We start from the raw sequence: 14,572 nt of genomic DNA, 5'->3' as shown, positions 1-14,572 counted from the left end.
TATAACTTTTTGGTAAAAACTCAACTCGTCGTGTTTGGAGGACAAAGAATGCTGAGTTGCATCCAAAGAACACCATACCTACTGTGAAGCATGGGGGTGGAAACATCATGCTTTGGGGCTGTTTTTCTGCAAAGGGACCAGGACGACTGATCCGTGTAAAGGAAAGAATGAATGGGGCCATGTATCGTGAGATTTTGAGTGAAAACCTCCTTCCATCAGCAAGGGCATTGAAGATGAAACGTGGCTGGGTCTTTCAGCATGACAATGATCCCAAACACACCGCCCGGGCAACGGAGTGGCTTCGTAAGAAGCATTTCAAGGTCCTGGAGTGGCCTAGCCAGTCTCCAGATCTCAACCCCATAGAAAATCTTTGGAGGGAGTTGAAAGTCCGTGTTGCCCAGCGACAGCCCCAAAACATCACTGCTCTAGAGGAGATCTGCATGGAGGAATGGGCCAAAATACCAGCAACAGTGTGTGAAAACCTTGTGAAGACTTACAGAAAACGTTTGACCTGTGTCATTGCCAACAAAGGGTATATAACAAAGTATTGAGAAACTTTTGTTATTGACCAAATACTTATTTTCCACCATAATTTGCAAATAAATTCATTAAAAATCCTACAATGTGATTTTCTGGATTTCTTTTTCTCATTTTGTCTGTCATAGTTGACGTGTACCTATGATGAAAATTACAGGCCTCTCTCATCTTTTTAAGTGGGAGAACTTGCACAATTGGTGGCTGACTAAATACTTTTTTCCCCCACTGTATGTGTTTCAGTGAGATTGGATTTTTAGCATTTATAGTAATGGTTATTAATTGTACTGCAGGGATGGAACGTAAGTCGAAGAAAATTGAGGTTGTGGTGGCAGCTGCAGAGAGGTATTTGGGTGTGCGAGACTTGACATCAGAAGAGTTACAGGGAGTATTAAGTGGTGATGTCCCATCATTTCAGGTTGAGGGAATGAGGTAGGAATGAATATATTTAAATAGTGGAGTAGGGTGGTGTAAATTATTAATAATTTGAATTTGTGAGTGTAGTGTTAGATGGTAGGGTATTTTTTTATTTAATTTTTTCAAGCAAAATATAAGGGAGTACTCCAGTCTAGTAGGTGGGGGTAATGCAACAAATTGGATGCCAACCGCCGTTAAACCTCATCGAAGAAGAAGAAGAAGAAGAAGCAGAAGAAGAAGAAGATGAAGAAGAAGACAGTTGTCTTGAAAGCGCCACAAGCTGTACTCGGAAGTGACGCTGGTTGTTGGATCATTTTTGTGTGTAGTGAGCCAATCAGAAAATAAGTATCAGTGAGAACCAAAATACAATACCCAAAAGTAAAGAGTACAGCCAAAGAACAGCAGTCGTGGGAATTCAGAGCGTGCTGGTAGGACTTGAGCTGCAGGACAGCAGAGGCAGACAAAGATGTGTTATGGTTTTGAAGAGGATCAAGACCAATCCAAGTGATTGAGAGCAGAATCAACATGCATACCAGCAACTAAAAATCATTGCTATTCCATTTTACTTAAAATATCATCCCATTCAGGAAATTATTGCACCATGCTAATGGTTCTTATTTAATGCTGGCGTTGCTGCATAAATAAACAACTGGGCGTGTGTGTATAGACGGCTAGCCACTAGTCTGTGCATGACAGACAGGGTGACTCATACCATTGATGAGTATCCTAGGCTATGATTGAATGGCAAGTTAATGTGTGCTGAAAGTGGGTTTGCGAGCTTTTCACAATGTGGTATCTTCTGGATTGAAATCAAAGTCGGGCATCTTTCTAGTGCTCCGACTTTTCAACCTAAAGATCACTGACGAGATCCCAGTTGTCTTGAAAGCGCCACAAGCTGTACTCGGAAGTGACGCCACTGCATTTTGTGTGCAGTGAGCCAAGCAGAAAATAAGTGTCAATTCAACCAGAACCAGTGAGAACCAAAATACAATACCCAAAAGTAAAGAGTCTAGCCAAAGAACAGCAGTCGGAAACGGAGAAATTACAACTGTGAGTATCATTGATAACTAAAGCTAACATCACAGTTGACATCTATTGTTAAACCTGTTGCCAATATTGGCAAAGACGAAGAGGTAGTTGAAGGGTGACTGGGAGAGCAAGTACAAGAATAGAGATAGATGCTAAAAGCCCGGCCCTTGTGTTTTTGTGGAGTTACTGCAGCGCCTATTGATAAACGCATGTTTGTTAGCTAGCTAAGTTAGTATAGCTACCTGATGGAATTTATCAGCACAGACGGACAATACATTTTTTAAAATCTAGTTTGTTTAAATCTAGCTTGCTAGCTACGCTAGGCATTTTATCTTTCAATAACCAACATACATTTAGCTAGCTAGCCACTGCTGCGATCAAGGCAAGGGTCCCATTACGTGTACCTCCAGGCATCAAGCGAAAGGGCGCAACAGGATAGCTAATTATGAATGACTAAAAATCCTTGATCAGTGTAACGTTAGCTAGTTAGCCAATGAATAAAAGACAAGGCTTTTTACAATCTGCATCAATCTTCTCAACAATGTGTCTTGTCTTTGCAGTATCTGAAAGGAGTGCATTATGAACCCAGTGTACAACCCTGCACCAACAGGGGTCCCGTATGTCAACCCTAAGGGACATTTAGTAGGATACCCAGGTAAGCAGTGTAACCAGTGTGTAATGGATTGGAAATGTAAACCACCCAAACAGACCAGTGGGTAATTAACACACACTGTTTCTCAATGTATGTCTGACTCTTCTGATTTTCCTGACACTTATATGACCTTTGACCCTGCAGCTGGATTTCCTGGGGGGTATTCGGCCGCCCCTGTTTACACTCCCAACATGTACCACCCTGGAGCCAACAACCCATCCTTCCCCACAGGTAAGTTATCAGTCCCTCTCAGAGAGCTGCATGTAGCCTACTCTTGTGCAGTGAGTGCATATATTTTTTGTGATCCCTTAGGAATTGAACCCACAACCTTAGTGTTGCTTACCAACTGAGCTGCACAGAGTCGCATCAGTTTGGACGGGGGGGTAGGAACGTGCTGCCGATCATGGGATCGTTCCAATAGATTACTCAAGGCTAAATCCTGACCTGAATTGAGTCAGTCTAACAAAAATCACAGTCTTAAGCATAGTAAGTAGTGCATCAGAAGCTTTAAGGAGTTCCTGGCACCATGGGGTCATCAACTTTGCTTTAGCTAAACATGGAGAAACAGACAGCTCTCAGGAGAGATGATTATGTTATTCAGGGCTGTAAAAAAGCCAAAAGTTTCTGCCTCAAGTCTTGTTTGCCAGCTGCACATACAGTATTTTACTGTTCACTGAAACTCCCTTCTTTTGTGTTGTTGTCCAGATTCAGAGAGGTGTCGGACAATAGTCAGTCCCGTTACAAGCCCTTAGGACAGGGATCATCAACTAGATTCATCCGCAGGCAGATTTCTGTTCTTGAGCGGATGGTCGGTGGGCGGAACATAATTAAGCCCGAGGGGGTGTGGTATATGGCCAATATACCACGGCTAAGGGCTGTTCTTATGCATGACGCAACTCGGAGTGCCTGGTTACAGCCCTTAGCTGTGGTATATTGGCCATATACCACAAACCCCAGAGGTGCCTTATTGCTATTATAAACTGGTTACCAACGTAATTAGAGCAGTAAAAATTAATGTTTTATCATACCTGTGGTATACTGATATACCACGGCTGTCAGCCAATCAGCATTCAGGGCTTGAACCACCCAGTTTTTAATTACAAATAATTTGTAGACTGCACATTGACTAAAACATAATGATTTAAAACATTGCTTGCATGTATATGATCACATTTTACATTTTAGTCATTTAGCAGATGCTCTTATCCAGAGCGACTTACAGTTAATGAGTGCATAAAACACATTTTTTATACTGGCCCCCCGTGGGAATCGAACCCACAACCCTGGCGTTGCAAGCGCCATGCTCTACCAACTGAGAAACACGGGGCCCATTATTGTATATGTCTCTATTATTCGTGGGGATACTTGGGAACAGATTTCTTAAATGAAAATCACATGGAGCTTATTTCCTGGTGTTTTTACAACCTTTTATGTCCAACAATGGAGGAAAAAAAGTAATAATATTTTATGTGTAGTAAGTGTGAATTGTTTGGTTTTCCCTGTTAAAATGTGTAATACCCTAGACGGTGTGTTAACAACGCCACTCCTCACTGTGTGTTTATATCTCTGAAACCCTCTCTTATAGGTTACGCTCCGGGCACTCCTTTTAAAATGTACTGCTCACCCACCACGGGGGCTGGCCCACCCTACTCCTCGTCACCCAACCACTATCCTGCAGCAGTCTACCCTGTGAGGAGCACCTACCCCCAACAGAACCCCTACACACGGGTCAGTTAGTCAGTCAGTTAGCCAACTGACATCATCTACCTCTACCATCTGAAGTAGTACAATGTAACTGAACCTGTTTATCTTATTTTCTGTACTGCAGAATTGGTATTTATAGCTGCATTGTTACAAGGTCATAACAGTTACATAGGTCAGACGGAATATAATAATATCTGTCTGCCAAAGCCAATTCGGATACACATTAGCTTGCTGCTTATTGCTGCTGTAGTTGTACTTGTCTCACTGTGGCACTGACATTTGTATTTGTATTGGTATTTATTAAGGATCCACTCTTCCTGGGGTCCAGCAACATTAAGGCAGTTATATACAGTTAAAAATATTACATGACATAACACTTTCATAACTCTTTGCCCTCTCTCTCTCTCCTCTCTCTCTCTCTCAGCAGCAAGGCACTTACTACACACAGCCTCTGTATGCAGCCCCACCCCATGTCATTCATCACACTACAGTGGTCCAGTCCAATGGGATGCCAGCAGCCATGTATGCCCCGCCCATGCACCACCAGTCCCGCCCCCACAACGGCATTGCCATGGGGATGATAGCAGGGACCACTATGGCCATGTCAGCTGGTGAGTTCCATTTAGACATTATTTTATGCGTTGACCATTAAAAAAAAGTAATAAATGTAATACATACAATCCGGTCGCAACAGTGTTAAATAAATGGTTTTTGCTTTGTCTAATTTCCTGACTTCACCCACCTCCTTCCTTTCTCCAGGAACTTTGTTAACGCAATCCCCGACCCCCCTCGCCCCCCACCAAGTTACAATGCCCACATACCGACACCCAGGCGTGCCCACCTACAGCTATGTGCCCCCCCAGTGGTAAAGTGATGGCACTGTGAGTACTGAGTACATCCTCCATATCATATCCTTCTTGTTCTCTCTGGTCAATATGGATGGGAGAGAACACTGGGAAACAGCACTGACACTAGAATACATAATGGTTACAATTTATAGTCATGAAATAGATAGTCATTTATTTAAATGAAGGTAGGGTATTTATTAAAACATTTTGGGAAAGGTTAGCAGTAGGCAATAGCTTAATGTCAATTAGGATAATACCCTCTGTTAGTATAAATACATTTATGTGTAGAAAGACCAACAGTTACTGTGTATTAAATCAACTGTTTCTCTGCTTCTCTTCAGGTCAGAAGATGGTAGATATGCATTCACACTCCAGTCCAGTATTCTACAGCTGGTGATGATGCACGCTCTCCGGTGTCTCGTATCAGCTGTTTTTTCCTTCCTTCCTTCCTTCCTTCCTTCCTTCCTTCCTTCCTTCCTTCCTTCCTTCCTTCCTTCCTTCCTTCCTTCCTTCCTTCCTTCCTTCCTTCCTTCCTTCCTTCCTTCCTTCCTTCCTTCCTTCCTTCCTTCCTTCCTTCCTTCCTTCCAAGCATACTGTGAATCTGAAGCCCAACTACACAACAACAATAGGTCTGTTCAGAACAGGATGAAGAGAATATTCCCACTCCTGACTATTCCTGTTTTGAATAACACTGTCCCAGAATCCTTCACTCACTCTGCTGCATATCTTGCGTCTGACAGCTAAGTGTCCATGCAAACTTGTGTTTTGTGTACTGCCCTGTGATTTTTATAGCTAACTTTGTTAAGTGGTGAAAAGGGAGTTTGAATTTGTTTTGATTTTGGCATCCATATCGAGTTGAATGCATGTGTGTATATACACTGAGTGTATAAAACATTAGGAACACCTTTGCCCTCAGAACAGCTTTAATTCATCGGGGCATGGACTCTACAAGGTGTCAAAAGCATTCCACAGGGATGTTGGCCCATGTTGACTCCAATGCTTCCCACAGGTGTGTCAAGTTGGCTGGATGTCCTTTGGGTGGTGGACCATTCTTGATACACACGGGAAACCAATGAGTGTGAAAAACCCAGCAGTGTTGCAGTTCTTGACACAAACCGGTGCACCTGGCACCTACCACCAGACCCCGTTCAAAGGCACTTAAATATTTTGTCTTGCCCATTCACCATCTGAATGGCACACATACACAATCCATGTCTCAAGGCTTGAAAATCCTTCTTTAACCTGTCTCCTCCCTTTCATCTACACTGATTTGAAGTGGATTTAACAGGTGACATCAACAAGGGATCATAGCTTTCACCTGGTCAGTGTCATGGAAAGAGCAGGTGTTCTTAATGTTTTGTACACTCAGTGTATAAGAAGAAATAACGCTAGCTCAATCTACCTTCCGTGACTAATGCAAAATCATCAAAAAGGAAATATCCGAAGGAGCTACAAAAGAAAAACTGCAAATTTGAATCACTGATGCCATTTCTTAATGTGAAACGCTAAAAGAAAGGAAAACGTTTTATTTCATACAAACAGGTAACTTAAGTTTACCCACAAAGCTGTGCAGAACAATTATTTTCATTACTTGTTTTTGGTAATGTTGCTAGGATGCTATTATTTCTCTGGGGGATGCTATGTCAACATTTGTCTTTCGGCCATTTTAGTATTTTGGGAAGGTGGGGCTTTTTGAGTTTTGAGCCTCTGTCTCAGATGTCTGATATCCATTCCAACACTAAATCATTATTCACTCTCTTTGCCCATGGACGATGTGAACACAGACTTGAGTCCCAAAGATAGTTTCCTTTCCCTTGGACCATTAGCCTAAGAGGCCCTAAATAGTGCTTGACTTGGGCAGGAGCGCACCGGACCTGAGTACCGGCACCTCAAATGTTTTACTGCTTGAGCTCCTGTTCCTCTTATAGAATATTAGCTAAAAAGTATTGCAGAGCTCCGGCACCCAAAATGAGTACCGGAACCTATTTAAGTTCAAGTCAAGCACTGGCCCTAAAGAAAGCTAGCAGAATGACACAGACCTGTCATGACATTTGATCTATTACTGGTCGCAAATGAAAGGATTTGAGAAAAGGAAGCTATTTAGAACTATTTGGACTCCATCCTACAGACAGTGAGTGATTGAGCGAGAGCATTTGTATGCATGTGAGCGTGTTTGTGTATAATTCTATTTGTTGAAAGAGGATTAAATACTAAAGCCATTGTACATACAGATGTAATGTATGTATCATACCTGAACATTTCTACAGATTCCTTTCTGTCATTGGTTTGGGTTTAACCACACCAAGAGCTACAGACTTTAGAATCACTGCAAACCGGAGACAATTTAACAGGTTTTAAACTTTTATTTGAATCGATCAAATCGATTATAAGTTGCTTAGCACTACTGGAAGAAAATACACATTTGAAATGCTCTGTTTTAAGGAAGCCAGAACTTGACATTGTTTCATAGTTACCTCAAGGCTCCACCAGAACTCACCGATATATCATTGTCTTTGATTTACTCGTCTATATTGCCTATCCAAGACGTCACCTCAGTTACTGAAGCTGTTTTGCAATGTTTTATGTGTTTTGGTTTTTTATTTTCAAGAAAGACCAACAAATTCAATTATGAGAATTGTCAGTGGTTTTTATTTAATAATTTAATTGAATCATGTCACCTTCACATTTCTGGGGGCCCAGGTGATATGGTGTTTAAGCTGACCACTATAACACATGCTCCAAGCTATGTCCTCTGATGCCTGCATCTAGCTAGCCCATGGTTATGCCTTTGTTTTGAGGTTCACTGCAGTAATCTGGTCAGATAATGCAAGTCATTGTTTAAATGTCCACTAGGTGGACCCTATGTCTCATATCTGCCTTCAGCGTCTACACATTGCATTTAGTCAAAGTGTGTATTGGATGATAATGTTAGTATTTTGTTGGAATATGTGCTAGTCTCTTTAAGATTTCTAGTTATGTAGAATGTGTGTATATACAGTTGAAGTCGAAAGTTTACATACACTTAGGTCGGAGTCATTAAAACTCGTTTTTCAACCACTCCACAAATGTCTTGTTAACAAACTATAGTTTTGGCAAGTCGGTTAGGACATCTACTTTGTGCATGACACAAGTAATATTTCCAACAATTGTTTACAGACAGATTATTTCACTTATAATTCACTGTATCACAATTCCAGTGTGTCAGAAGTTTACATACACTAAGTTGACTGTGCCTTTAAACAGCTTGGAAAATTCCAGAAAATTATGTCATGGCTTTAGAAGCTTCTGATAGGCTAATTGACATAATTTAAGTCAATTGGAGGTGTACCTGTGGATGTATTTCAAGGCCTACCTTCAAACTCAGTGCCTCTTTGCTTGACATCATGGAAAAATCAAAATAAATCAGCGAAGACCTCAGAAAAAGAATTGTAGACCTCCACAAGTCTGGTTCATCCTTGGGACCAATTTCCAAACGCCTGAAGGTACCACGTTCATCTGTACAAACAATAGTACGCAAGTATAAACACCATGGGACCACGCAGCCGTCATACCGCTCAGGAAGGAGACGCGTTCTGTCTCCTAGAGATTAATGTACTTTGATGCGAAATGTGCAAATAAATCCCAGAACAACAGCAAAGGACTTTGTGAAGATGCTGGAGGAAACGGGTACAAAAGTATCTATATCCACAGTAAAACGAGTCCTATATCGACATAACCTGAAAGGCAGCTCAGCAAGGAAGAAGCCACTGCTCCAAAACCGGCATAAAAAAAGCCAGACTACGGTTTGCAACTGCACATGGGGACAAAAATCATACTTTTTGGAGAAATGTCCTCGGGTCTGATGAAACAAAAATAGAACTGTTTGGCCATATTGACTATTGTTACGTTTGGAGGAAAAAGGGGGACCTTGCAAGCAGAAGAACACCATCCCAACCGTGAAGCACGGGGGTGGCAGCATCATGCTGTGGTGTGCTTTGCTGCAGGAGGGACTGGTGCACTTCACAAAATAGATGGTATCATGAGGAAGGAAAATTATGTGGATATATTGAAGCAACATCTCAAGACATCCGTCAGGAAGTTAAAGCTTGGTCGCAAATTGGTCTTCCAAATGGACAACGACCCCAAGCATACTTCCAAAGTTGTGGCAAAATGGTCAAGGTAAATCAAGGTATTGGAGTGGCCATCACAAAGCCCTGACCTCAATCCTATAGGAAATTTGTGGGCAGAACTGAAAAAGCGTGTGTGAGCAAGGAGGCCTACAAACCTGACTCAGTTACACCAGCTCTGTCAGGAGGAATGGGCCAAAATTCACCCAACTTATTGTGGGAAGCTTGTGGAAGGCTACCCGAAACGTTTGACCCAAGTTAAACAATTTAAAGGCAATGCTACCAAATACTAATTGAGTGTATGTAAACTTCTGACCCACTGGGAATGTGATGAAATAAATAAAATATTAAATAAATCATTCTCTCTACTATTATTATACATTTCATATTCTTAAAATAAAGTGGTGATCCTAACTGACCTAAGAAAGGGAATTTTTACTAGGATTAAATGTCAGGAATTGTGAAAAACAGAGTTTAAATGTATTTGGCTAAGGTGTATGTGAACTTCCGACTTCAACTGTACATACACAAAAGTATGTGGACACCCCTTAAATTAGTGGATTCGGCTATTTCAGCGACACCCATTGCTGACAGGTGTATAAAATCGAGCACACAGCCATGCAATCTCAATAGACAAACATTGGCAGTAGAATGGCCTTAACGTGGGACTGTCATATGATGCCACCTTTCCAACAAGTCAGTTCGTAAAATTTCTGTCCTGCTAGAGCTGCCCCGGTCAACTGTGTTGTTATTGTGAACTGGAAATGTCTAGAAGCAACAATTGCTCAGCCGCGAAGTGGTAGGCCACACAAGCTCACAGAACGGGACCACCGAGTGCTGAAGCGTGTAGTGCTTAAAAATCGCCTGTCCTCGGTTGCAACACTCACTACCGAATTCCAAACTGCCTCTGGAAGCAACGTCAGCACAATAACTGTTTGTCTGGAGCTTCATGAAATGGGTTTCCATGGCCGAGCAGCCAACCATAAGCCTAAGATCACCATGCGCAATGCCAAGCGTCAACTGGAGTGGTGTAAAGCTCGCCACCATTGGACTGGAGCAGTGGAAACGCATTCTCTGGAGTGATGAATCACGCTTCACCATCTGGCAGTCTGACGGACAAATCTGGGTTTGGCGGATGCCAGGAGAATGCTACCTGCCCGAATGTATAGTGCCAACTATAAAGTTTTGTGGAGGAGGAATAATGGTCTGAGGATGTTTTTCATGGTTCAGGCTAGGCACCTTAGTTCCAGTGAAGGGAAATCTTGACGCTACAGCATACCATGACATTCCAGACGATTCTGTGCTTCCAAGTTTGTGGCAACAGTTTGGGGAAGGCCCTTTCCTGTTTCAGCATGACAATGCCCTCGTGCACAAAGCAAGGTCCATACAGAAATGGTTTGTCAAGATCGGTGTGGAAGAACTTGACTGGCCTGCACAGAGCCCTGACCTCAACCCCATCAAACACCTTTAGGATGAACTGGAACGCCGACTGCGAGCCAGGCCTAATCGCCCAACATCAGTGCCTGACCTCACTAAAGCTCTTGTGGCTGGATAGAAGCAAGTCCCCGCAGCAATGTTCCAACATCTAATGGAAAGCTTTCCCAGAAGAGTGGAGGCTGTTATAGCAGCAAAGGGGGACCAACTCCATATTAATGTCCATGATTTTGGAATGAGATGTTCGCAAAGCAGTTGTCCACATACTTTTGGTCATGTAGTGTGTGTGTGTGTGTATACAGTGGCTTGCGAAAGTATACACCCCCCTTTGCATTTTTCCTATTTTGTTGCCTTACAACCAGGAATTAAAATGGATTTTTTGGGGGGTTGTATCATTTGATTTACACAACATGCCTACCACTTTGAAGATGCAAAATATTTTTTATTGTGAAACAAACAAGAAATAAGACAAAAAAACATAACATAATACTTTGTAGAGCCACCTTTTGCAGCAATTACAGCTGCAAGTCTCTTGGGGTATGTCTCTATAAGCTTGGCACATCTAGCCACTGGGATGTATGCCCATTCTTCAAGGCAAAACTGCTCCAGCACCTTCAAGTTGGATGGGTTCCGCTGGTGTACAGCAATCTTTAAATCATACCACAGATTCTCAATTGTATTGAGGTCTGGGCTTTGACTAGGCCATTACAAGACATTTAAATGCTTCCCCTTAAACCACTCAAGTGTTGCTTTAGCAGTATGCTTAGGATCATTGTCCTGCTGGAAGGTGAACCTCCGTCCCAGTCTCAAATCTCTGGAAGACTGAAACAGGTTTCCCTCGAGAATTTCCCTGTATTTACCACCATCCATCATTCCTTCAATTCTGACCAGTTTCCCAGTCCCTGCCAATTAAAAACATGTTGTTCTCGGGGTGATGAGAGGTGTTGGGTTTGCGCCAGACATAGCGTTTTCCTTGATGGCCAAAAAGCTACATTTTAGTCTCATCTGACCAGAGTACCTTCTTCCATATCTTTGGGGAGTCTCCCACATGCCTTTTGGCAAACACCAAACGTGTTTGCTTATTTTTTTCTTTAAGCAATGCCTTTTTTTCTGGCCACTCTTCCGTAAAGGCCAGCACTGTGGAGTGTACGGCTTAAAGTGGTCCGATGGACATATACTCCAATCTCCGCTGTGGAGTTTTGCAGCTCCTTCAGGGTTATCTTTGGTCTCTTTGTTGCCTTTCTGATTAATGCCCTCCTTGCCTGGTCCGTGAGTTTTGGTGGGCGGCCCTCTCTTAGCAGGTTTGTTGTGGTTTCATATTCTTTCCATTTTTTAAATAATGGATTTAATGGTGCTCCGTGGGATGTTCAAAGTTTCTGATATTTTTGTATAACCCAACCCTGATCTGTACTTCTCCACAACTTTGTCCCTGACCTGTTTGGAGAGCTCCTTGGTCTTCATGGTGCCGCTTGCTTGGTGGTGCCCCTTGCTTAGTGGTGTTGCAGACTCTGGGGCCTTTCAGAACAGGTGTATATATACTGAGATCATGTGACAGATCATGTGACACTTAGTTTGCACACAGGTGGACTTTATTTAACTAATTATGTGACTTCTGAAGGTAATTGGTTGCACCAGATCTTATTTAGGGGCTTCTTAGCAAAGGGGGTGAATACATATGCACACACCACTTTTCTGTTATTTATTTTTTCGAATGTTTTGAAACAAGTTATTACTTTCATTTTGTGTATGTCCATTACATGAAATCCAAATAAAAATCCATTTAAATTACAGGTTGTAATGCAACAAAATAGGAAAAACGCCAAGGGGGATGAATACTTTTGCAAGGCATTGTACAGTGGGGGAAAAAAAGTATTTAGTCAGCCACCAATTGTGCAAGTTCTCCCACTTAAAAAGATGAGAGAGGCCTGTCATTTTCATAATAGGTGCACGTCAACTATGACAGACAAATTGAGAAAAAAATATCCAGAAAATCACATTGTAGGATTTTTAATGAATTTATTTGCAAATTATGGTGGAAAATAAGTATTTGGTCACCTACAAACAAGCAAGATTTCTGGCTCTCACAGACCTGTAACTAAAAGGTAAGCAGCTTGGTTTGAAGAAATCAACTGTGGGAGCAATTATTAGGGAATGGAAGACATACAAGACCACTGATAATCTCCCTCGATCTGGGGCTCCACGCAAGATCTCACCCCGTGGGGTCAAAATGATCACAAGAACGGTGAGCAAAAATCCCAGAACCACACGGGGGGACCTAGTGAATGACCTGCAGAGAGCTGGGACCAAAGTAACAAAGCCTACCATCAGTAACACACTACGCCGCCAGGGACTCAAATCCTGCAGTGCCAGACGTGTCCCCCTGCTTAAGCCAGTACATGTCCAGGCCCGTCTGAAGTTTGCTAGAGTGCATTTGGATGATCCAGAAGAGGATTGGGAGAATGTCATATGGTCAGATGAAACCAAAATATAACTTTTTGGTAAAAACTCAACTCGTCGTGTTTGGAGGACAAAGAATGCTGAGTTGCATCCAAAGAACACCATACCTACTGTGATGCATGGGGGTGGAAACATCATGCTTTGGGGCTGTTTTTCTGCAAAGGGACCAGGACGATTGATCCGTGTAAAGGAAAGAATGAATGGGGCCATGTATCGTGAGATTTTGAGTGAAAACCTCCTTCCATCAGCAAGGGCATTGAAGATGAAACGTGGCTGGGTCTTTCAGCATGACAATGATCCCAAACACACCGCCCGGGCAACGAAGGAGTGGCTTCGTAAGAAGCATTTCAAGGTCCTGGAGTGGCCTAGCCAGTCTCCAGATCTCAACCCCATAGAAAATCTTTGGAGGGAGTTGAAAGTCCGTGTTGCCCAGTGACAGCCCCAAAACATCACTGCTCTAGAGGAGATCTGCATGGAGGAATGGGCCAAAATACCAGCAACAGTGTGTGAAAACCTTGTGAAGACTTACAGAAAACGTTTGACCTGTGTCATTGCCAACAAAGGGTATATAACAAAGTATTGAGAAACTTTTGTTATTGACCAAATACTTATTTTCCACCATAATTTGCAAATAAATTCATTAAAAATCCTACAATGTGATTTTCTGGATTTCTTTTCCTCATTTTGTCTGTCATAGTTGACGTGTACCTATGATGAAAATTACAGGCCTCTCTCATCTTTTTAAGTGGGAGAACTTGCACAATTGGTGGCTGACTAAATGCTTTTTTCCCCCACTGTATATACAGTCGTGGTCAAAAGTTTTGAGAATGACACAAATATTCATTTTCACAAAGTCTGCTGCCTCAGTTTTTATGATGGCAATTTGCATATACTCCAGAATGTTATGAAGAGTGATCAGATGAATTGCAATTAATTGCAAAGTCCCTCTTTGCCATGAAAATGAATTTAATCCCCCAAAACATTTCCACTGCATTTCAGCCCTGCCACAAAAGGACCAGCTGACATGTCAGTGATTCTCTCGTTAACACAGGTAAGAGTGTTGACGAGGCTGGAGATCACTCTGTCATGCTGATTGAGTTAGAATAACAGACTGGAAGCTTTAAAAGGAGGGTGGTGCTTGAAATCATTGTTCTTCCTCTGTTAACCATGGTTACCTGCAAGGAAACACGTGCCGTCATCATTGCTTTGCAGAAAAAGGGCTTCACAGGCAAGGATATTGCTGCTAGTAAGATTGCACCCAAATCAACCATTTATCGGATCATCAAGAACTTCAAGGAGAGAGGTTAAATTGTTGTGAAGAAGGCTTCAGGGCGCCCAAGAAAGTCCAGCAAGCGCCAGGACCGTCTCCTAAAGTTGATTCAGCTGCGGGA

General features: G+C 42.3%; 1 protein-coding gene across 1 annotated transcript; it reads left to right on the top strand.

Annotated features, from left to right (window-relative positions):
• The first annotated feature begins 1,931 nt into the window (after positions 1-1,931).
• Positions 1,932-8,283, top strand: LOC311108896 (myelin-associated neurite-outgrowth inhibitor-like). The gene is made up of 7 exons (XM_084151689.1): positions 1,932-2,001; positions 2,541-2,635; positions 2,777-2,863; positions 4,218-4,360; positions 4,764-4,947; positions 5,096-5,217; positions 5,526-8,283. The coding sequence occupies exons 2-6, from the start codon at positions 2,560-2,562 to the stop codon at positions 5,203-5,205; spliced, it is 600 nt and encodes a 199-aa protein (XP_084007815.1). The 5' UTR covers positions 1,932-2,001; positions 2,541-2,559; the 3' UTR covers positions 5,206-5,217; positions 5,526-8,283.
• The last annotated feature ends 6,289 nt before the right edge of the window (positions 8,284-14,572 follow it).

The sequence above is a fragment of the Coregonus lavaretus genome, assembly GCF_964263955.1.
Source record: "Coregonus lavaretus genome assembly, chromosome: 34".
Classification (NCBI taxonomy): domain Eukaryota; kingdom Metazoa; phylum Chordata; class Actinopteri; order Salmoniformes; family Salmonidae; genus Coregonus; species Coregonus lavaretus.
This window is presented reverse-complemented; position numbering and strand designations above follow the sequence as displayed.

Bases quoted from the DNA above. Each gene is read 5' to 3' on its own strand.
- LOC311108896 (XM_084151689.1), top strand. From the start codon at position 2,560: ATGAACCCAGTGTACAACCCTGCACCAACAGGGGTCCCGTATGTCAAC. The intron at 2,636-2,776 runs GTAAGCAGTGTA...TTGACCCTGCAG, and splicing joins ACATTTAGTAGGATACCCAG to CTGGATTTCCTGGGGGGTAT. The intron at 2,864-4,217 runs GTAAGTTATCAG...CCTCTCTTATAG, and splicing joins CAACCCATCCTTCCCCACAG to GTTACGCTCCGGGCACTCCT.